The 24,970-nt window shown below is 39.2% G+C and overlaps 2 protein-coding genes across 5 annotated transcripts in view; one reads left to right on the plus strand and one right to left on the minus strand.

Annotated features, from left to right (window-relative positions):
• Nucleotides 1–9,662, minus strand: part of LOC134530603 (uncharacterized) — a 29,083-nt gene extending 19,421 nt beyond the window's left edge. For both annotated transcript variants that reach the window (XM_063365587.1, XM_063365588.1), the window contains exons 1-4: nt 8,186–9,662; nt 5,290–5,504; nt 2,476–2,610; nt 88–217 (exon numbers count right to left, since the gene is read on the minus strand). In XM_063365587.1, the coding sequence (XP_063221657.1) occupies nt 88–217; nt 2,476–2,610; nt 5,290–5,504; nt 8,186–9,647 (1,942 nt within the window). In that variant the 5' untranslated portion in view covers nt 9,648–9,662. The remainder of the gene's footprint in view (nt 1–87; nt 218–2,475; nt 2,611–5,289; nt 5,505–8,185) is intronic.
• The window catches only part of LOC134530602 (SEC23-interacting protein), a 90,921-nt gene that overhangs the window by 32,169 nt on the left and 33,782 nt on the right, over nt 1–24,970 (plus strand). For 2 of the 3 annotated variants that reach the window (XM_063365584.1, XM_063365585.1), the window contains exons 2-3: nt 19,345–20,253; nt 21,846–22,189. In XM_063365584.1, coding sequence (XP_063221654.1) covers nt 19,345–20,253; nt 21,846–22,189 — 1,253 coding nt within the window. Of the gene's footprint in view, nt 1–19,344; nt 20,254–21,845; nt 22,190–24,970 lie in introns of those variants that run through there. The other variant, XM_063365586.1, reaches the window with a different exon arrangement.

The raw sequence follows: 24,970 nt of genomic DNA on the forward strand, positions 1-24,970 counted from the left end.
GATCGGTCGTGGAAAGCATCAGTATACCCGGCATGGAACTAGGAACCGGGAAGACGAGGAGGAACTCCACGAGAAGCATCAGCGCACCTGCGGGGTCGTGCATGACGGCCGAGCTGACGGGCCCGCGTATGGTGACGTCGACGGACTGCAGGCTGCTGTCCACGGGGATCGCCAGCTTGCTGCTCCCGTAGAGGCCCTTGTGCATGACCAGCGTCACCTGCGACGTGACACACACGTGCCTGTCCCGAACACAAGCCTCTACGTTGGGCGGAGATGTTCCCCGTGCATTTTGTCCAGGAAGAAGTGTGAAGCATAGCGCATCGGTATAGATCTTTTTCGGGCCACCGGCACCATTACCTTCAAACAAAGTAAAAAACAAAATAAAACAAAATTGCGTCAAGCCTGCATCAGGATTGTTCACTCCAACACGCGAATGAAGCCCGAAGGAATGAAGCCCGAAGATGTTAGAGAGCAAAGGTTTTGCTTCAAACAGTATGTTTCCCCCACATGAATATCTACCCTCCAACCAGATAGACGACCTCAAAAAGAAAAAGAAAAAAAATGAAAATAATGGTTCCGAACTTTCTACGCTACCTGTGCTTTTGGGTTTGGATCCGAGGACTTGGCTAACTCGAAGATTTGGACATGTTACATATTCGTGATGGCTTGTGCACCGAAGAGATTGTTTACGTTGCTGGTCAGTCTATTTTGCGAAGATTGTTTAATGGACAGGATGTAGCCAGGTTTCATGAACAATAATCTTTAAAGTTTTTTTTGGGAAGAAATGTATACTAATTCAAGTTAGAAACAAGCTCTGCTCAGACAAGTTGTTTATTCACGCAGTACCAAGGCAGGTGTGCCGCAGAATGTGGTTTTAATTGCTTATTACAACAACAATTTCCGCAATAAAGGTTATTTATTCTTGCATTTTAAAAATCTGATTACCTACTAGTATAATTTTAAGTATTTATTCTTTTATTATTAAAATAAAAATGATTCAATTTTATTCATAAAGTATGCAATCATTTTATCAATGTTTTGTTATGACGTCACGTTAAACTATCGTCCGTAAACCGACTTTACAGACAACCAATTTTTTTTCCTAACCTAACTAAGAACTAAGTGTACTTCTTGGGAGGGGTCCGGGTTAGGGAGGGAGACTAAGTGCGTCTCAGGCCGAAGCCTATATGCCCTCATCATGCAGGGCATTAGCCATGCAGGAGGGGTAGCATGCATCATGTGCTAGGAGGGGGCCAGAGCGTTACGGGGCTCGTGGTCGGGGAATATAACCGCGGGCGCCTCGAAGAGAGCCAAGCGACGGAATGCCGCCCTTTTTCTCTACTGATAATACATAGAATTTAAGTTACAATTGAGGTGAAACTGAAACCAGGAGCTGATCAGCAGGGTGTCTACAGGACACTAACATCACGTAGAAGCCCCGTAAATAAACAGTAACGACGCTGGAAATCAGGAAACTTTGTTTTCCAGCAGCCGCTTGCTGTCTTTTTTTTGACGTGTCACTTCAGTTTACTATCTCACATTAACTGTAAATAGTTGCGAGACTTGTCCATTTAAATCGCGTGGTAATAATATCCTGAAAATATTGTGGCTTTTTAACATAAAAATAGGCATGTTCCTATTTTGTATTATGTTTAATTTTGCAACAAAAAAAAAGAAGAAAATTTTACATAAAAAGTTGTAAGAAAGTTTATTTAAAGGTGGTGACGAAAGTCGTGAAATCTGTTCACTAAATATTTGCAGGCATTCTGTTATTGGGCGCGATTGATTTCAGTTTAACCATTGAATGTATAGCATGTTCATGTATATATATATAATGTAAATTACATATATTCAATGGTTTAACATGCTCTCGGCAAGGGCTCCCATGCTCGGCTCTCAGGGAAATAAAAAAAATATAGTTCCCTGTAGTCAGGTGTGTAAGGACTTTGCTCCTGCATTTCCGATGCTAAATGTTCACTGTTTTTAAATAAAGTCGTTAAAATAACGTGTTTTCCTTTTTTATTATCTATTAGTACCGTGGCGTAGTATTTTAGAAACAGGACAAAGTTTTTAACAGGGTCGGAACTGGGACTTTTTATATTAATATATATATATATATATATATATATATATATATATATATATATATATATGTAGCCTACTTATGACAAAATTTACACTTGTCTAGCTGTTGCAAATGCACTTAGGTGAAACTAAGAAAGAACCCTTGAGCCGATAACCCTTAATATTCAGCAGTGAGTTTTCAACAGTGTCTCGTTAAAAATATAAAGTCGGGACACAAATTTATGTTATTTAAATCCAATATTTTAATTACGAAAGTGCTTAAATAGCACCAAATTGCACATTAAAATAGAAAAAAAATTTCCGGGGGAGGGCCCCTCCCTAGTACGGGGGCAGGGTGTAAGTAAACACCCCCCGGAAAGAAATCCTGGCTACGCCCCTGAAGGTGCTCACCAGCTGGGGCGGGCGGCCGGCGGTCGGCGCGGCTAGGTCGTCCTCGGCCAGGAACGAGCCGCCGCTGGCCCAGGAGAGGTCTCTCAGCGGTGCCTCGTCGCCCAGGGACCTCTGCCCGCACCACACCACGTGCAGCTGCAACCACCACCACCACCCCGGGCGCCGTGACGTAACCAGGCTATCTTACACCCGGGGCAACAACTCGTCTTGGCGCCCCCCCCCCCCCCAACACCGTCCTTTTTTTTAAACCAAACATAGAAAAACCCTTCCCGACGACACGTCATATCGCCACCACTTATTAATTCCACTATTCCGATATTTTTTTTTATTCACCTTAGGTGGTAAATAAATTTATTTAAAGTCATTCAAATTTTTCCACATCGCAAGTTGGATAAAACGCGAAAAATGACCAGTTTTTAAATACTCGAAGATATAAATGTACGTATCTTTCGATACAAAAAAAAAACCAGTTCATCTGTTTTCCAACATATTTTTTTTTGTGTTCTAACAGTACGATATTCAAATAAATCTCTATAGCTAAAATTACTGTGCCAGTTAAGGCCCCCCCCCCCCTTCTCTAGCTTAGTTAAGTCCCTGAGCCGCGGTGGTCCAGCGGTGTAATCGTTCGTCTTTCCATCAGTGCGTCGAGAGCTCGCTTACCGTCGGGGTTAGGAGAGGAATAGGAATCTAAAGACGCCACTTTGTTTTCATAGTTTTTATGTAATAACAACGTTTTAACTTAATATTGAACATTTGCCTTCGTTAAGGGAGAGATCACATTTACAGAGATTTTCTATTGACAGTATTATTTCAGCTGTAGTCATTCTCGAAAATAAGTTCAATTATACTCTTCACTGTTTTCACTAGGTAAGCCGCAAGAGTAGGTAGTCACTTTTATTTCCAGGCATTCTACTAGATTGTGTACTGTGATTTAATGGCTGAAACCGAGGTGGCGTCTCTTTATCTCTCCGTCTTGAACCCGGATAATTTATTCCTACTGTGGGGAACTTAGCAGTCATTGTCGTTCGTAAATTGGATTGCACTAGAACATAATCTTAATTTTGGAAGATAAAGATAACACACAACTTATTAAAGTACTTTTAATCGAAAAATTATGCTTAATGACTACCTATAAAATGATCAGCATTTCATATAGTTGTAATGAAATGATGTGAAATGAGTACAAAGACCTCAGTAGTTTGTTGGGAATTCAGGGTGATTTTAATGTGTGATGTGTACTACTACTACTACTACTACTACTTCGCCTTTTCTGTGGCAGGCAAGTGCCTACATTTCCCATTAAATAACGTAACAGTAACTCGTAAAAGCGATAGCTACGTGATGCATACAGTAAATTCTTAAATTTTTTACTACCTGACGCTCTGAACGCGCAAAGAAAAATATTTGCGATTTTTAAAAAAAAATAGGCCCTTGTACTTATGTAGGCGCGTTAGAAGTTATAGGTATTTACTTAGCGAAATACACAAAAAACTCACTTTAATTTGGCATGCAAATAATTAATAGAAATAAAATAATAAAAGGACAGGAGTGATATAATAAATATGGTTTTAAAGTATAAAGTCAATCAAATTAAACAAGTTAAATAAATACTCAGTATTAAAATCTATCAAATTTGTTCGAATTATTTATAAAACTTATAATTTTAATCTAAAACTTTATTTTTTAAACTATTTTTGATAATATAGACCATTATTGCAAGAGGTTGAAAAAACCTGGGTTTGGAATGAGAAAATAAATAAAACTTCCCTACCCGGTAACTATCGAATCCATTCTCATTTTTGTTTAACTGTCTAAATATTCACTACAAATATTCTTAAAAGAATTTTGGTTTATCCGACCGTTTCTGCAAGGGGTGAAAATAACAAGGTTTGAAAAAAAAAACTTTTAAAAATAAATATACTATCATTACCGTTATAATTTATTGTATGAATCCTAAACTTCATCTAAAACTTTGGCTGAAACAGTTTGTGATTAAACGAATTATTAACTTAAAAAACATGTGTAAAAATCTAAAGAATTCAAAAGATTCTTAGTATCAATTTAGTTTGAATTTTTTTAAAACCATCTTAGTATTACCTTAAACCTCAATGCAACAATTTTTTATACAACCACGTTATTAGTGCAAGGGATGAAAAATAGTGTCTGAAGGTCAAAAAAATTAAACCTTAGTTGACATATAATATGACATTCGTTCTAGGCTATTTAATGCTGCGTTGTATACTATTGAATGTTAACATTCAATAGTATACACCGCAGTGGATGCATTGAATTAAACATATTCGTAATATTTTCGCTGCATGGAAATAGGGCAAATATTTAATCGTATCATTTTGTAATATTGGAGAACATATATATGTTATGTACATTAAGTTCTTAAAATGTTCCAGAAGTTTATAGAAGTTTCCAAATTATTTCTAGAATAAATAGGTACATACTTCGAAATCTACCTACGCCTGTAGGCTATGCCGAAAGGATTTTTTTTTCATCCTGTGAAAATTTAGTTGCAATTTCACAACTATCATTCTTTGATAACACGCGTAAAGAAGTATAACTTCAAAAATTAAATAATTGATCATTTCAGAAGAGCAGCGTGACTTTTTTTTTAATTTCAACTTTTAAAATGAGCACCACGCAGCGATGCGCCGTTGTAGTTAAGTACAGCAAGTAGTTTTTTTTTTTGGTGTGAATGAATAAATCGCTAAATAGACGGCTAACTACGCATCCGAAGAAAGTGTTCGAACGTTAAGAACGTGAAGAACGTGACTCGGGACGCCCGCAGAAGGACGCGGCTACCTTGAGGCGCTTGGCGCGCAGGGCGCCGGCGGCAGGGAGCGCGAGGCGCCGGTCCGAGGGCCGCCGGGCCGCCAGCAGCAGGACGCCGCCCCCGGGGCGGGCCCGCCGCGCCGCCTCCAGCACCGCCTCCAGCGCCGCCCAGCGGCTGCCGTCCGAGGCGTGCAGCTTCCCCGCTAGCGCGCGCAGCTCCGCTCGCCCACACCGGGTCGCCGTCACTGCGACAAGGGCTCAATGTCACCAGCTGTCGTAGACTGGTGGTCAAGGGGTTGCCTCCCATTTCAGGTCATGATTTTATATTTACAGTAATCACTGATCAACTTTTAGACTTTTTCAATTGTTTAACTTTCACGAAATGAAAAATATACACAGCGCATACTTTTTGTATAATTAGCTGCCAAAGTTACTTTTTTTTTTTAACGTTTTTGGGTTGTACAAATAACGAGAATTTTATTTATTGCAGAACTGAAACTTTTTAGGTTTAACTACAATGCCACTGGCTATTTCATGATATGGTTTGCATTTCTATCACCAAAACTCATTTCATGTTTCTTGGCTGTCAAAAGCGTAGAAAAAATTTGAGAATTTTGAAATGCCAGGTAAAATTAATTAATGTTTTCTGAAAGAAATTCAAACCATATCATGAAGTAGCCAGTGGCATTGCAGTTAAACCTAAAAAGTTTCAGTGCTGCAATAAATAAAATTCTCCTTATTTGTACTACCCAAAAACGTTAAAAATGTAATTTTGGTAGCTAATTATGCGAAAAGTATGCGCTGTATATATATTTTTCATTTCGTGGAAGTTAAACAATTGAAAAAGTCTAAAAGTTGACAGTGATTAATGTAAATATAAAATCATGACCTGAAATGGAAGGCACCCCTTTAACAGTTTTAGATAAGCGCACGCGAGAGTACAACTTTGTTGTTTTCTCGCTTGCAGCGCCACCTTTGTTGAAAGAATGGCCCTTTCCCCAACTAGCAGAGGGTGAACTTGTAAACTTTATTTGGCAACGGATGGAGCGAGAGTGGTCGAACGTCCAAGTCCCTGTCCCTTTGGATTGGTCGTGATAGTAGAGGACGACATATCTCATTTTCGCTGGCCTCCGCGTTCACCTGACGTAACGCCCATGCGAAATTCCCCCCCCCCTTCCTTTTGGGGCTTTATAAAAGATCGTGTCTACGACCCGCCGTTACCTAGTGTTTCGCCAGAGTTGAGACACAGAATAGAAGAGGCTATTGGCTTCCATTACTCCGGTCGTATTAACCAAAGTGTGAGAACAATTTATTGGACTTAAGGTTGGATGTGTGCGACAAGGTATCGTCCAGAAGAGTGGATATTCATAAACAAGGTCAAATACGTAAATAAAAAATGCTACTGATAGCTGTTCATTTATTAACAATTTAACACCAGTTGTTCATTGTTTAAAATAAATGTATCTTCGTTTCCAGTGTGCATATGCTATGGATGTTACTGATATTCCTTATTTTAATGATACGTCGTGTGATTTAACCCTGCACGAAAGCAGCCTTTTAATGACCTACCCATCAAGGTGGAGTGGTGATTGATAAACATTAATTTCTTTCATTAATCAAGCAGCCTTACCGAGCATATCTGGTTTTTATTAAACAACTTCTCTGGTTTTTTAAAATTTTAAATCAATTGACGTGTCAGTCTTATTGCACAAGCAGGCTTTTTTTTTTATCTGCTTGGATTTGGATGTTACATTTGAAGCATGCCCGAACTTGAGGGGAGTGTCTTCACTGGGTGTTCGTGTCGCAGGCTCGTGTGACTAATCTACAGTTGCGAAATGTGGTGCCCGAAAAGTATCTTGTTTATAGTTGTCTCACGCGTAGCCTTTCTTTATGAAATATGAAAGTTTTTTTCTTAATGTGTGTTGTAGGTCGCCATAGTTTTTTTTTGCGCAGTAATTCGTCAGTTTCAGAACATTATGAAAGACATGCATAGTGTACTATGGTGAAAACGTGCCTCTTATAGTTTTTTACTACCGAGAATGATGTTCTGATGCTTGATTATAAAGTGATTTTCGGGAAGACCAGCATCAGGGAAAACCTGGAATTAAGAATTTTTTTTTATTTATGGATAACTCGGGGAATAGTCAGGGAAATACCTGTTAGGTCAGAAAATATGAATAAAAAATCAAATGCTCATCATTTCGCTAGCCCATTAAATGTTTGATGGAATATATATATTTTTTTCGGGTTTAGTGTTTGTTGAAAAATGCTAGTGTGCCAAGTGTTTTTAAGCAGAGTTTGTGTGTATGTATATACATATATATATGTCTTCACATAAACATATATACATACATAATTTGGCACGTGAGGCTGTTTTTAGTCTGTAATAGCGCCTCGGAGTGCGATGTAATAAACATATAAACATCACTGCGTGCATAGTGTCCTATAATTTTGTTACTGTGTAAACAGTTGTCACAATGTTGAAGAATCTGTGTGTTACGTTGTGACTACGGAAGTGTGTGGAATTAACGTGAATATTGGTTTTGGTTATTTCTATGGAAATATCACATGTTCTGGACTATAAATAATCATAAAAGACTGAGAAAGTAAGAGTAAAAAATCAGATAATTATGTATGTTGATTTTGCTGGACTGTAAGAAATGTGTATTTTTTTTTTTAATTTATTGTACTAGCTATATCTGTTCGGTAAGAAAAATCAGGTAAATTAAAATAACGGGAATTTAACCTCAAATCACATTCGTTTGATCCAGTTTTGAATGTCCACAATCGTTTTGAGATTTTTCTTTACGAATTCGGTGTAAGTGTATCCCGGCCTATTCTCGTGTGGATTGGAGGAAACTTAAGTTACATGTAATATTCATACCAAACCACCTGCTGTGCGATGAAGTGAAGCGACGGCGCTTACCTTCGTCGTCGTAAGTCACGAGCAGCAGTTGTCCGTCGAAGATGGTCTCCTCGTCGGCGACGCCCCGCAGGATTGCCCTGGCTCGCTGGAGCGCGCCCTCGGACTTCTCCACGACGACGGCCATGGAGTCCAGCGCGCTCCGGAAGGGAAACAGTTCTTGGACGGCCCGCATGGTGCCGTCGGACACGGGCGCCTCGGTCGCGTTGCCGACAAGCTCTGGCCACGCGTCGAGAAGTGGCGCGGTGTCGACGTCTCTCGCCTCTTGGCTTCCCCGGGGCGTCTCAGTGGGCCGATCTTCCACGAGCTCGCCCGAGTTTTGTGTTCTCCGGGTCGCGGGTTCTTCAACGCCAGGCGTGTGTACTGCAGGATCTGATTTCAAATCGTTCTTACTTTCCACCCGTTTGGTCTCGTTAAGGTGATTTCGTTTTTTATGGAAAGCTTTCTTGTTGGTCGAGGTTGCTGGCGAGTCTCCCGCCGCGTCGACAACGCCCAGCCGAGTTACAATCGGCATCGTCTCGGAAAAATTTATTTGCGGACTTGTCCCATCGTTCGTAATAACATCTTTCCGCGGCTCACTCGTGTTCTTAACGGCGGCGTTTTCTTTTACGAAATCAGGAGCCTCGGTTTGTAGTTTTGCGTGTTTTGTACTCTTTGTCGTCGTGTGCATGAGATGCCCCTCAAATTGCGTGCTGTCGCCGGCGGACGTTCTCTCCGTCACGCGCGGTCTCGCATCTGCGTCGGCGTTCGCGACCAGCGGTGTTTCCTCGGTCGCGTTTTTGTAACCGACGGAATTTTGGCTCGTGTCACCCGTCGCTGCGTCCATGACGGTTTCGTCCGCGTCTTTGGGGCTCACCTGGCCTTCGTGTTTCGATGGAGATGCCATGTTCTCCGTCTGTAAATCTGTTGGTTTTCGCTCCACGAACATCTCTGTTGCTGCGGCATAGCTTTCAGCTGTCCCGTTTGGAAAATAGTAATTTTCGTTCATGGTTTCCGATGTGTTCATCGTGTTCGCGTCTAGCCGCGTGCCGTTCAGATCCGGATGTGTGATGCTGGAGTCCTGAATGGGCGATTCCTCGCCTAAGCTCGCGTTCCCTGCGGTGGCGCGCGGGTATTTGTGCAGTTCCTCGAGTTCCCGGAGCAGGGCTTCGATCCTCTCCTTGATCGCCTCTTCGGCGCTCGTGATCTCGGGGTCCGCCTGTTCTCCGGCGGACGTCGGCGTCGTGGCGTCCGGGGCGACCGCCGCCGCGGCGACGAGCGTCGCGATGAGGATCAGCGTCTTCATCGGAGCGCTTCCTCGTCCCGTCTGCGCTCGCCGACGCTCCGGTGCCGCCAGGGGCGGAGGAAGCGAGCAGGGGGCGGGGTCTCTCACCGTGAGCTCAGCTGGGCGTAGTTGCGTGGTTTCCTCTGCGATACGGCACGGCCGCGTCGCTATCGGGGCGCGGGCCGGCACGCGCCCGGGCATCCGCGTGCCGCTCCTCGCCGGTCATGGATGAGTCGTTCGCCCCTCGCTCGTCATTCATGTGTTTTTATTGGTGACTATTGGGCGAAGTTTGCTATCGTTTACTTTAATATAAACTTAAATAATATGTTTATAAAAATCTTTAAGACTGGTTGTAGTTCTACGTCAGATCACTTAACGGCTCTTGACAGCTAAAAATGATTCTAAAATTCGCGATTTTATGCCGGCTTGCACTGACGGTACTTGAGGCAGAGTGGAGTATTTATATACGAGGGTTATTTTTTTTTCAACCTCCGATCGGCTGTAATAAAAAAACGGGAATGAATTGGGAAATTATTTTAATGTCAAAAGAAACGTACATCTTTACTCTATTTTTCCACATAATCACCGTGCAGATTGACGCATTTGTCGTACCGATGCACCAGCTTTCCAATACCCTCTGCATAAAATGATGCCTCCTGCCTATTCAGCCACGTTTTAACAGTGCCCTGCAGTGTGATTACAGTTTCATTTCTCCATGGCATGCCCATTAATCGATACCCTAATCGCTCGTACACGAATCGACACGTCTCGTAGTGTTTACCCCCTTCCACCAATCATGTGGAGCGGCCAACTCACACCTCAGTTGAAGCTTGGTTATGGGAATGTCAACATGGCTGCAACGATAAACTGTACGGCGAAATGCGAGCTGCGTGGAGTCATCCGTTTCTTACAGGCAGAAGGGCACACTGCAGCAGAAATCCATCGCCGAATGAGTGTTGTGTACGGTGAAAACTTTATGAGCGATGGCGTTGTGCGAGAGTGGTGTCGGAAATTCCGCGAAGGCCGTATTGATGTTCATGATGAAGGTGGCCAAGGTAGGAAGTCGGTAGCAACAGATGAAACAGTTCAGAGAGTTGATGCAGTTGTTCGTGAGAGACGTCGATTCACGATTTCAGAACTGGCTGAACAATTTCCGCTCATTTCAAGGTCAGCCCTATACGCCATTGTTACAGACAATCTCGGATACAGGAAAATCTGTGCCCGATGGGTACCCAAGATGTTGACTGACATCAACAAGGAGCGGCGAATGGCATCAGCCTTGTCGTTTTTGCTGCGTTACGCAGACGATGGTGAACACTTTTTGACTCAAATTGTGACAGGTGATGAAACATGGATTCATTTCGATAATGAAGAAACAAAACTTCAATCACAACAGTGGATGCACACCTATTCTCCAAACAAGCCGAAAAAGTTCAAACGGACATTCAGCACCAAGAAACAGATGGCTACAGTGTTCTGGGATCACCAAGGTGTGCTACTGGTTGATTTCATGGAGCCAGGGACAACAATCAATGCTGCTGCATACTGCGCGACACTACGACGGCTAAGACAGTCGATACGCAACACGCGGAGAGGAATGCTGACATCTGGTGTTGTCTTGCTTCATGACAACGCCCGACCGCATAGTGCCGCCGTAACACAACAACTCCTTGCAAGATTTCGATGGGAAGTGTTTGATCCGGATTTGGCACCGAGTGACTATCACCTTTTCCCCACGTTGAAAAAGTGGCTTGGAGGACGACGCTTCAACACCAATGATGAACTGCAGAGCACTGTTAAAACGTGGCTGAATAGGCAGGAGGCATCATTTTATGCAGAGGGTATTGGAAAGCTGGTGCATCGGTACGACAAATGCCTCAATCTGCACGGTGATTATGTGGAAAAATAGAGTAAAGATGTACGTTTTTTTTGACATTAAAATAATTTCCCAATTCATTCCCGTTTTTTTTATTACAGCCGATCGGAGGTTGAAAAAAAAAATAACCCTCGTATTTGATTAACCTGCAGAGTGTTTTCTAAACGCACACTTATCCAACTTTGCAAACGGCCCTTAGTGTTAATATTAGTGCAATACAATAGCAGGTTACGGATAAGTTATGAGTTTTAAAATTTATAGTTATTGAAAATTCAGTTTCTTATGATGTTGAGCTTCGGAATAATGTGCGTAATTTGCAATCAACGTACCCGCAGCTACAAGGCCTCGCCACAGTCGATTGCCGAAGAAGTGCAAGTGGAGCAAACATGGCGCCAAATAGCAATGCAGTTTTACTACATTCTTTGTAAAGGTTACACTTTCCGTAATGCTCTGAGCGTTACATTTTTTTTTCGCTACGCTACTTTTCGTTACCCTCTGATGACGTAATCGCCTCGACTTACCCGATCGGTAAGGAATTTGCGTTTCAAAAGAAACATAACTTCACGCGGAAATTTTGGGCAAAATGACACTCATTTAGCTAATTAATGAGAACTTTCTCATGTGCGCTTGGCTTTTCTCATCGACGAGTAACCAAGTGGTAAACTCGCCCAGTATAATCGCACTTTTAAGCTTTCTACGCTCTTTGCTAAATGGCACAGACCCCACCCTTCGGCCCGTGTTGGGAAGGGTAGGGCAGGGGAAAGGGTTTACGCCATGTTCAGGCCGGATACGAAAAAGTTGGTTAATTGCATTTTCGTTCTTTGGCTTAGTAACCAATAGTGTGTCTGCCCCTTTTCGAAATAACGCCGGCCAGAAACGGCAACGTGCCCCAGGCACAGGACGTCGTAACTTGGGAACCTCCCCCAGGAACCCAGGAATCCAGCCTGCGGACTTGAGGGCATCTTCGCAGTCTTGGTAGGGCCTGGCTGACTTGAGGAGTCGCGGTGCTTGAGCGGTTCAGTCCGTGCCAGACGTTTCTGTGAGCCTTTCTGGGGGGAAATAATGCCCCTCCCTCCTCATATGTGCAATAACCTCAATCTCAATGCTGACCCCCCCCCCCTTTTTTTTTACACTGTTGTTTTGCTCTCTCTCTCTCTCTCTCTCTCTCTCTCTCTCTCTCTCTCTCTCTATATATATATATATATATATATATATATATATATATATATATATATATATATATATATATAGGGGAAGGTGGGCGAATTCTGCGCACTTAACTTGGGACGTATCTATGATACGTAAATAATGTATTCAGGTGAAATGTTTTTTTAGGGGTGTTTGTTTGTATCATAATATTCATTCATTGTAATGATTCGAAGCGCTAACATAATAACCAAAAGTCATATAAATTTTAAAATGAAATGCTGCACTGCACAGTATTACCACACCCAGTCGGGTAATTCTCCACTGTATACTGGGTAATTGTGCGCATCACTAATTATAGATCTAACCAATAAAATCTGAAAAAAATTCCCCAAATATTAGTGCATAATTAATTATTTTAAATTAAAACACCAAACAGATCAAAGTTAACTAACATATTGGTAGTAATTTTTTAAAATTGGATGATTCAAATAAACAAAAATAAATTCAATTCCACCAAATATTAAACAATCAAATAGACACAAGAAACACACGAGTTGATGATAACAATAAAGTCTCCGAAATTGAATATTTGGGTTAGTATTTTTAATAAAAGACATAAAAACATCACTAATAAGTTTGAGTTAGCTTATCATTGATGTTAAAAAAAAAATTATAAACTAAGGTGACACACATTTTGTTATTATTTGACACATAAATTGCATTTGTAGTCTGTTGGTGAATCCCAGCCACTACATTCTTCATGTGTCCACCCACCACACTTCACATACCTGTACCACAATTCATTATCGCGGCCAAATGCGTCACAAATTGAACACACATCTAGATTCAAAGGCCCAATGTTATCATTATTGCTGTCATTACACAAATCCTTCTCGTTGATTAATTCTGTCTCAGATTCACTCTCTGATAACGTTAGTTGTCTCTTGCATCTTTTGTGTGTTAGCTTCGTGTTTTTCTTGTCTGCTTTGTTAGGCCTAGACCTACTACTTGTTTGGATTTTAGCTTCCTTCTTCCTTTTATTATTTTCTCTTTTTTTTCTCAATCTCTTCAAGTTTTTCTTTCATAGGTGTTCCAATTAAGACTTCTGACTTTTGTTTTCTTGATTTAGGCTCTTTTGGTTTGTTTGTGCTAAGGGATGCAGCATTCTTTGAGGGACCAGGCAAAGGTGAAATGTCTGCCACCTTCACTTGTTGGACATTTCCTTCCGTAGACCTGCGTTCTTTTCCTGTCTGGCTAGGTGTACAGATAAAAGTTACATGAACACCATCACTTTTTCGGAAGATGACATGTCTGAAATTTCTGCCACTTTTGCAGGTATCTGACTAGGTCCAGCATCCCTTGTTCTTTCGCTTCTGCTTGTGTTATTCTGCTCTTCGTTCTATTCAGCCTAGCTGACTTCGATTTCAGTTTCTTTACCACAGGCTTCAAACTCCATGTTCAAATGCTTATCAGGGTTAATGGGTGAAATCCCAGCTGCTGAAAATCCAGAAATCTCCTTTTCCATAGTTGCAACTTTTAAATATGCTCGGTTAATCAATTCGGTGTGTTCATACTGGGTTATTTTCCTGCCTGCTTCATTTTGGGAAGTAAGCCTACTTTTTCATTTCAAAAAATGAGAACACACTCTGTAGAAGGCTGCTTTTAGCGGACTGAAGAATGTTAAATCAAGAGGTTGAAGTCTGTGAGTTGTATGGGGTGGCAGAGATAAAAGGACGATGCCGTTTTCCCTACAGAAGTTTTAGATTATAACTGAAATGTGGCTAGAGTGATTGTCCAGGATCAACAGAATGGGATCAGGGTGTTGTATGAAAGACATTCCATTAAATCACTAAAAATTACATTTACATTATTTGAAAGCAATATTTAAATGCATTGGGAACCTAAAACACGCACTATTTACCTGAAACAAATAAAACTAAGCCTTATCAATTGAAAACATTGAGGGCAATTCTGTGCACTTGTGCATTATTACACTACATCTTTGCGCAGAATTACCCCAAGCACAAACATATTTAAGGCTCGCAATAATATAATTTTAAAGTGATCAGTTAAAGTTATTATAGTGCTCAACCGGAAGAATATATGGTCAACTATTGTTGCAAATATAATTTACTACTAGAAACACACAACTATTGTACCATACCTTTGTTTATTCTTCGCCGAAAATAACAATTTCGATCTGAACCTACACACTGTTGTCGTAACCCAACTAACTCACACAATGGCGTCTCCTTCCTCGCACTAAGTCCTCAGTGTCACCGCCGTGTGGCATCATTATACAGACCGACGCAGTGTACGTCAGTTCCGAGAAACCTCACTGCGCAGTAATACCCGCTGCGCAGAATTCGCCTACCTTCTCCTATATATATTACAATCCATGTTCGATGAAATATTTTTTTATACAGGTGATACTTTTTTGTTCAATATTGATTGTGATCTTTTGTGTTTTTCGTGATAATTTCTATGACACGTGTTTCGGAGATTTTGTGTAATGTGCTGTGGTATCTCGTAGCAATGTTTGTTTTACGAGATACTCCATTCCTTCTCATTGCTACGTAACATCCTGTGCTACATCCTGAAAGTGAGCACTTGTATCACTTCCCCACCCTCCCTCCCTCCATCCCCTCCCTTTTCTTGTCTTCAACTTTCTCTCTCTTTGACCAACTTTTTTTCTGAGCATTTGTGTACACGAGTACACTACAGTATTATCAGTTGAGGTTATTGACTCAGTATGTATAGGCCAGTCCTTCAAGTGTATTTCTCTGCATTATTGCTTTGAACGTACATTTTTGGGAGGAACCAAGCCTCTCAGTAGTAATTACAGGGTTTCAAAAGGGTCCAAAAAATTACTTAAGCTACGAAAAGTAATGAAACTGAAGGACTGGTCTTGAATGTCTCAAAAAAGTTCTCATTAATATTAATGTTGCTAAAGTCTCCAAATTTTATTTTTATGCAGTTTTTTTCTAATTTGTACTTGGTTTTTTTTAAACCCTTTCTTTAGTTTATAGTCGCACATTAAATATAAATAAATGGAGACTGTCTACTTAAATCAGATGAAAATTATCCCTGAAATGATTTTAGCTTTCCAACATAAAAATCTGTATGTTCCTGCGAATAGTAGATATATTTTGTTACTGTGTTTAATCTTACTTTATATATATATATGTGTATGTATGAGTGTATATATATATATATATATATATATATATATATATATATATATATATATATATATATATATATAAAATATGACCCTGGGATAGGTAAGAAAATTTCATAAAAAAAATCTTGAATGATTCATGTATTTGGTTCACTGGGTTTTTTAGATCACCTGAATTATAGTATGTTGCTTCTTTGTGGTACACATGTAAATAAAATAGAAGAAATTAATCATGAGCCGTATGCCAACTTACCTGCATTTTACAACATTGCATAGTTTGGCACCTAGAAGTGTTTGGTTTAGGGATCGGGCATTGCCTGTTGTGTAAATACAAACACATATCTTAGTTAAGCAGGCTAAAGGGAAACTATAATTTAAAGTTAACTTAACCAATACTATCCTGTTGCATTAAATACCCATCCTCTAGCTCTGTTGTGTGTGCTGTAAAATTTTTCTTGGTTAATTTGAAAGTGTTTCCTGTGAACCAGACAGTTAAAATAATACACATATATGGCAGGTATTACAGGTGTTCTTGCATGGTTGTATAAACACAACCATTTTTTTAACTATCAGAAATGTGGAAGATACATATCTTGTCTCATATTTTAAATTACTTCTTATATAATCATTTGTTTTTGTGTATGTGTGTTACTTTATGGTTTAAAACTAAACTAAATCCACCAAAATAGTTTTAAGATTTATCTTGTCCTACAATCATGTAAATTGAACAGGGTTCTAGCAGACAGGGAAAATCTGTAAAACAGGGACTCAAGGAATTGAAAAGGTGTCTTCAAAACATTGAAAATATAGCATAAGAGATACTACTGGATCAGTAATTTTTAAATACTATTGTGTTCTTTAAATGTGTTAAAACCAGTCTGTATTTTAATCACAAATTTATGTGTTATTGAAAACTCATCTGTTATATTTATTTAATGATTTGAAGCATAAGTAAATGTCGATAGTAATTCACCTTGTCACATTCAATAATAAATTGTTTAAAAGTTTGAATAATATAGTGGTTATTAGAGACTGAAAGCATTGACAAGTGCAAAATGGGGAAAAGATTTTATGTCATTTGGACAATTAAATGTAGACGAAACAAGTTTCAATGAGTATTTTTAGTGTAATATATTTATGTTATCTTGAAAAATTGATTGATAAGCAATGGAAAAAATTTTTGGTTCAACAGTGAAAAGGAAAACTCAGGAAAATTGTCTAGAGTTAGAGTATGGGAACCCTGTTGATATTCAACAAGCTCATTGCTGCCATGACTGGCCAGTTCCAAAACAAAGCACACAATGTAAGCTACTCTTTCTTGCATTATTAAAACCACCATTATTAGGCATATATATAGGCTTAGGCCAGAGACTCCTCTTATGCATTGACATTACATTATTTTGTTTGGAAAAAATGCAGTTTACCTTTGAAATTTTATTTTATTGTTTTGTTAAACTCTTTTGCTGTGTATAAAGTGAATGAAATATTTACCCAAAAAGGGTACTAGTCAACGCCGAGCAGTCAAAGGTTGCTCACGAAAATAACAACACAGAGAAATAACACACAATATCTGAACACACATTTCTGTGGAGAAATAAATACAAGCCACTTTAAGGTAACAATTTTACCAATTGAAACATCAAATAAAAACTAGTTTGACTACAGACATGCCACACAGCATAGAAAAACGTCCTACTCGACAATGCCGCAAGTAAAGAATATTTCATGCATTCGAGATAAGTCGAACAGCGCAGTTAAAGATTAAGTAATGACTGTTCGTCACTCTTTCGTGAATTCCTGTGTATGTTTTTTGAGCACTTTGAGCAACACATGATGCCTAAGCAACATTATTTAATTTATTGAACATGTCAACTATCTTATCATTTCATCACAGCATTAAACTTATTGAGTCTTACAAAAATATATGTCTGTTACCTTACATTGAACAATGATAGGAAAAAATTGGTTGTCTGTAAAGTTGGTTTACGGACGATAGTTTAATGTGACAACGTCATAACAAAACATTGATGAAATGATTGCATACTTTTATGAATAAAATTGAAACATTTTTATTTTAATAATAAAATAATAAATACTTGAAATTATACTAGTAATCAGATTTTTAAAATGCAAGAATAATTAACCATTATTGCCGAAATTGTTGTTGTAATAAGCAATAAAAACCACATTAACTTTTCACTTCACTTTATAAACAGTCGACGAAAAAGTTCACGTGTAGATGACTTGTAATTAATTTTAAAAACTGGCGTTTAGATATAAAGTTTAAATATAATTATGAACAAGTTTTCATATAAATAAGTTGTGATCAAATATATATCATCAATTATATGAATCACCATACTTTTTTAGTCAATTGTAACATAACCTATTATTACTGCACTCACCGAAAGATGCTACTTTTTTTAATAATAAAAGAATCTATACTTGAAATTATACTAGTAATCAGATTCATTTTCTTACGTACATTTGACGTAGGAACACATTTATAAACAAAGTTTTCAGTTTTCACTTCTGTCGGTGCGGCGCAAGCGTACAATGAGCGTAACGGGGCACAGCATAATGGAACAATGAGCGCAATGGGACACGGCGTAATGGAACAATGTGGGTAATGGGACACTTTTTCGTGCGTGCAGCCGGCGTTCATCGATTTATTAGACGTCACGTCAAAAAAACTTGGAAATAAAAGAATTTAAAAAATATTTTTCATAGCTAATGCATTTATTTCTTGGTTTCACTAATAATTGTAAAAAAATAATCAAAGCATATACAGGTATCTCAAATAGGCAGTGCGAGTGGAAGACATTATTTGAGATATTATGTTCTGCTATAAATCTGCTGCTGAGTCAAAGGCTATACTCTGCAGGGTTGTCTGTGTTTCCATTTTAATTTTAAATATGTTTGAGTCATACATACTTTGTGATAGTGATGCAACAAGGGCATTTTATCCCTTAAGAAGATGTCACTTTTAAAATTTTCTAATAATGGCTGCTGTCCATAGGTATTTAGATTTTTAAATAGCCACAAGTCTGCTTGAAATTAGTAGGTATGATCTAACACTTTATTTCAGGTAGAATGTTAATGTAGTTATTTTTGTAATTTCATGAATTATGAGTTATAAAATGATTTTTATCGAGAATAGTTGCTAAATAAAAAAATATAACTGTTTCAAACATTTTTAAATCAATAAATTATTGCATATTTTATTTTTGAAAACTGAGGAATAATATTTATAAATCATTGTATGAAAACATTCATTATTTGCCGAGTTTAATTTGCATTTTGAATGATTGAAGTTAGCTAATACATTAATAACATTGGTTCCATTACAGCCACAGTGATGTACTGATTTATTAGTTTAAGATAAATTATGAAAAAGTTTGATAGTTGTTTTATATTATCAAGGAAAGATACTACATTGATCTTATATAGTTGAAACCAAAACATATTATACGTTTAATGTTACTACCATGTGAAAGTTTGTAAAAGATTTGATATATAGACTTATTATTTAACATACCTATTGCGGTAATGTGATTTCAGAGTACTATATAACATGTATTTAAAATTTTTTTAAAATTCTGTACATAAAAATTTGAGCTTTTTTTTTTTTTTCACTACATTATTGAAGAATACTACTCTGTAAAGTTTTTTTTTAATCTTTTCTGTTTCAGATCTGGGTGAGGCAGACAGCTTCTTGGGCCAGGACTTGCATACGAATCCTACACTGTTTGCTGACTCCAAGTCAAACAGTGCCTCGGTCATTAGCTCAGTGGACTTGTTCACGCCGCGGGCCTCGGTATCACATGCTGAGGCTTCTCGCTTCTCCTCCGTCGACCAGACACCAAGTGCTTTGAACACTGCTCAGGCACTGCATTCTCAACAGTTTACCCCTTCGAGCACCGGGATTGTGTCGTACGGTGGCCATCAGCAGACACGCGGGCTCTCCCCGCGCCCGTCACCTTCACAGACACCAGGATCCAGGCCCGACGCTTCGTCGTCTCCCCTGGTTGGGGTGCCTTTGGTGTCGTCCCCGCCTTCGTGGCAGCCCTCTCCTGTCGTCGTGTCGAGAGCCTCCCCAGCCCCGCCGGCTTCCTCGCTGTTCACAGGCCAGCCTCTGCAACAGCCGTTCAAGCCTGAGACCACCTCTCACGATTCACAGTCCAATTTCTTCCACGGCCAGCCTTTGCTAAGGACTCCGTCCGGCACACCGCCACCTTTCGCTCCCACCCGTGCTCAGAATCCTCCGCTGTTTCTGTCTGGTCAGTCTTTGCTTCAAGCGCAGTCTTCCACGCCCCCTCCCGGGGCCACCGGCCCGCAGGCCTACCACCCGCAGCAGCCTCAGGCTCCCGACAGACACGGCGGGCAGTTGGTGTTGCAGGGCCCATCTTCCTGGGGTGCCGCGACTTTGCCCGAGAGCGTTCCTGCCCAGCTAGGAGTTAGCCCGCAGCTCACACCACAGCCACCACCGCCGGCTCTGTTTCACGGCAGCTCGCTGCTGAGGCAGGCATCGTCCGGCCAGAGCAGTCAGCTAGCTGGACCAGGGTTGCCACCACCAACTGCTCCTCCTGCCATTCCAGTCGGTAAGCAGATAAAAAATTGTGTGCATGGCTCTGGTTTTGTAAAAAAAACTTTAATAAAATCGCTCACAACATGCAGTGAAAGGTCTTTAAGGGCCCTTCCTACCCTGGCACATGTACGGTTTTACATAGCTTCAGAAAAAACAAAGCGATTTGAAAACTGCTCAAGATATTCAAGTGCGGTCTGTTTACGAAAAGCATTTAAGAATGCACTTAGGGCCGATAAGTAGTTTTGTTTCTGGGTTAAGTTTTTAAACAGTATTTTTAGAAGAGTTAAAATGGCTAAAAGGTGTGTTTTCAGAGTACTAGTACAGATACTTGAAAGCACTCAAGGAACTTGCATTATAATATTATCTTCATTTCTCCACCATATATTGTTACCATCTCCACTCAGATATCATAGTTGTCCTATGCACAACAAGAAGACTGCCTGTTCAGAGCCTGTGCATAGAGGTGATACCGCGTTAGAAATACCAGCAAGCATCACGTTTATCATCCCGTCTCACTAACACAGATACACCCCTGACTAGGCGGGCCCCTTAATCTGGCATTCTATAGTTTGGCACATTCTGTTATCAAGCTGCTCGCAATCATATTTTTTCAGGTATATTCCACTTTTTGACTCTGGCTACCAGAGCAATTTACTGCGCTGCTGGCATTTTTAGTTCGCTCAGATTTTATTGTTACTATCAGGGTGTATTTCATTGTAGTGTTTTTTTTTCTAGCGGGTTATATTTTACATTTCAAAGGTACATTTCCATAATGATTTTTCTTAAGACCAACACTTTCTGAATTTTTTTTCTTATAGAGAAACTTATTACAACTTGTTTTAAACACCATAGCACTGTATATTATTTTTCTTTGGTATTCCTGTTAAATCTATAGTAATACTTGATGATCTAGCAAAATCGCTAATCCAGCTTATCCATGATTTTGAATATGCCTGCTTGAAGACCTTTCACTGTATAAATTAATCAGTTATCAGTTACGAAAACATGTAGGCCCTATGATAAAAATAGTGTAAAAAATTCTAAGTGATGAAAATATTTGGGGGAATTTTTAAAAACATGTAATACAGTATTTATGCATTAAGCATGTATGATTAAATATTTTTCGGAAGGTGTTGGACTATAATTAGACTGGCTTGGCCTACATGTTGTTGGGGGAGAGGGTAATAACCTAAATTTCAGTAAAACACTATTTTTTCATTCCACATCATATTTTATGCATATTGCTACAAAACTTTTGCTTTAAAATTTTTTTTACCACAGATTACTTTGAAAGTATGTGTTGCTCTGGCTTCGTGGTTGAAGTCTCTTCTGTATGGTCTGTTCTTTTGGCATTTCCGGTCTAAGTGACTGTCAGAGGCAAAGTTAACTTGTTAACTCTGCTATTGACAATTATGACTATATTCCAAAATACTATAAATTAGCAACTCTATAGGGATTGGTGTCAGTCCAGAAACCAAGAAATACGTGGTGACTTAGGCCACCAAAGCTTTAAATCAAATTGAATGCAAGTATGTTGAAATGTTACATTACATTGTTGTTTGTGCAATTAGAATGCAAGTAGAAAGTTAGTTTTATCTTGTGTAGGCCCTTCGCCTAACTCGTACCGTCTTGGCAGCCAGAAGAAGCTGCATTACGCACAGCCTCCGGGACTGACTCGCTCTGTGGTGCCGGCATCGTCCCAGATCCCTCTGTGCGCTCCGTCGCCACCCCAGGAAACCTCGCTACCCCCTGCTGCTGCTCCCTACACACCCAACAATTCCTCGCTGTTTGGAGCTCCTGCCTTCAGCCCCCGCCCGTCACCTGGGGACAGCGCCATCATGGCAGACAGCCCGAGCCCGGTGCCCATGGTTGACTCGCCGTACCAGTCGCCAGCACACCCCGAGACTGGTTCCGTCCCCAGTTTGCTGCCTCCGTCGTTCACTAGCGTGGTAAGGCTGTTCATGCAGTTGTCCAGTAACCATAAAGCTTTGTTTGCTCTTAACTGTCTTATTTGAATGAGTGTAGATGAATTATTATTGATTTAATACAATTTCTTGGACATACGCCATTGCAGTTTTGCACTGTTTGTCATGGAAAAATTCAAGAATGGAATTGAAGAAATAAAAATGAAAACACAGAACAAGCCTAAACAAGCTGATGTAGAACAGATAAACCCAACAATGTACCTAAACAGGTACAGTGGAACGTCTGTAAGTCGTACTTGAAGGGAGAAGCCAATAAATTCGAGTTATAGAGTTTTTGACTTGTGGAGGATTTCGACTTAAGCGGATTTTGATTCGACATAAAGAGGTTGAGATTCATTCTTATACATTTTGAGTTAGAGAGGTAAAATAAATGAAAATTCAAGTTGCATAGGTGACAAACATATTTTTATTTATTATAAATCAACATTATTTCAAAACATCCATAAAATAAAAAAATATGGCATTAAAAAAAGTCAGTAATTTTTTTTTTGCTTTAGATGATTCGGTTGTTCTCTATCTATAGCATTGTCTAAGGTATAAAAAGCAGAAAATTCTTGTTCCTCAGAGTTGCTGGTTTGCTCTATAAAATTCCATAAAGTATTCAATGCGGTTCTTGCCTCTTTGATGGAAACCCATGGAGCGCATGTAGTATTGTTAGAGTCTTCTATGTCATCTAAATCATTAGTATCGGTTTTCTGAGTTACTGAATCAATAATTTCATCATCAGATAATGTCCCAGCAGTTATAACTCCATCATAGCACTTAACAAAGTCCTCAAAGGATATTCCTGATTCAGACACCACTATATTTCATTCTGCAGGAGGTGAAATAGAATATTTCTTTGGTTTGAGCTTCTTCTGTTGACGACGATGAAAAACCACAGTGTACATAACAGTTTTTTTATAGTAGTCACAGTTACATTTCGTCAAGCTTTATCAACCATTCTCATGGCTTGCAATTCATCTATAGTAGAATTATTTTTTTCTTCCATATTATCCAACATGTTCCTGACTACTTCTTACCAATATAATGACTTGAAATTTTTAATAATATTTTGATCCATAGGCTGTAATTTTGATGTGGTATTGGCGGGCAGATATAGGATTTTAACAGCTTTCATTTGTGGAATATCATTATGTGCTGTACAATTATCAAGGAATAACAAGATTTTCTTTTTTCTTTGGCCATTTTCTTAGTGATTTACATCTTGAAAAACGAGGTTTTTTAGATTTGCCGATGACCAATGGTGAGAGTTTGTCTGTGCCCAATATGTTTGCTGCTAGCAGAATAGTCAAACGTTCATTGCTATGCTTCCCACCATGGCATTTATCATTTTTAAAAGTTAGAGTTTTATCAGGAAGACATTTAAAAAACAGCCCCATTTCGTCAGCATTAAAGATATTGTCAGGTTCGTAACCATGTAAGAAATCTTGCAATTCACTTTTCCATTTGTTACAGGTTTCAATGTTGGCACTTGCACTTTCCCCACAAACGTTTTTAAAAACAAGTTCATGTCTTCTTTTGAACTTTTCTAGCCATCCATTGCTGGCCCTGAAATTAGCGAGTCCCAATGATTTAGAGTATGTTTCTGCTTTTTCCTGTAACAGTGGTCCACTTACACTGATATTTTGGCTCCGACACTGCTCAAACCATTTAAGTAAGCACTCCTCCAAGCCCGGAAATTCTGCAATTCGTCGTCTTTTGCAGGACAAACTTTGACCGTTTTGTATTTTTCTTATGATGTCTGATTCATTTTTTATTATTGTTGACAGAGTACTCATTGGTAGGCCATATTGTTCAGCAACATATTTCTTCTTTTGACAGCTCTTCACAGCTTGAACACTTCCAATTTTTCAGCGAGACTCAAAGTTTACAGTTTACTTTTCACAGCACTCATGTTTTAACAATTTTATTTGTAAACTGTTGTACAGATTGATGTGTAGCAGTTGTAACAGTCAACAACAAATAACTTGCTTCGCTAAAGTTCAAATGAAATCAAAAATAATAAAATTAAACACCTGACACCAAGCAAGTCATAAATTCGAGGTAATCCTATTTATTGTATGCTCCTAAATTGATTTCTCAGAAACAATGGTGTACTTACATTGTCGACAAATTCTTAAAGTCGGTAACTTATTTTTCTTCGAACTGTAGAGGTAATTAATAAGTTTCAAATAATCGAGTTGTAAAGGTTGTAAAATAAAACATTGCTATGTTCGAGATATAGAGGTCCAATTTAATTTTTCGGGTTATGGAGGGAAAATCTGTACCAAAATGGCTTGGAGGGACTCACTAATTATTTTGACTAATAGAGGGTTGAGATTTCGAGCAACGGAGGTTTTGGGGCTTGAATGGAAGGGAACACATAATTTTTTCGAGTTTGGGAGGTTTTCGACTTATCGAGGTTCGACTTGAGGTTCTACTGTGTTATGGACAACATAACAATGTCAGCAGACAAATACATTCAGACTTAAAATGAGACAGCACAAGAATTCTGTGGGAGGAATTTAGTCATAAAAAAATAACAGCACAGATGAACACAGTAAGCTAACAACAACTAAACAGTTTCAAAAATAACAGTAAATGCTGGCAAACAAAAAACCTGGACAACGCAGAAAATTTATAAACACAACGATGAAAGTAAAGAAATGTTATGGACAACAACAACAACAACAAAAACAACAACAACAACAACAACAACAACAACAACAACAACAACAACAACAAACTGACGAACACAGTATG

The sequence above is a fragment of the Bacillus rossius genome, chromosome 3 (genome assembly GCF_032445375.1).
Source record: "Bacillus rossius redtenbacheri isolate Brsri chromosome 3, Brsri_v3, whole genome shotgun sequence".
Lineage (NCBI taxonomy): Eukaryota > Metazoa > Arthropoda > Insecta > Phasmatodea > Bacillidae > Bacillus > Bacillus rossius.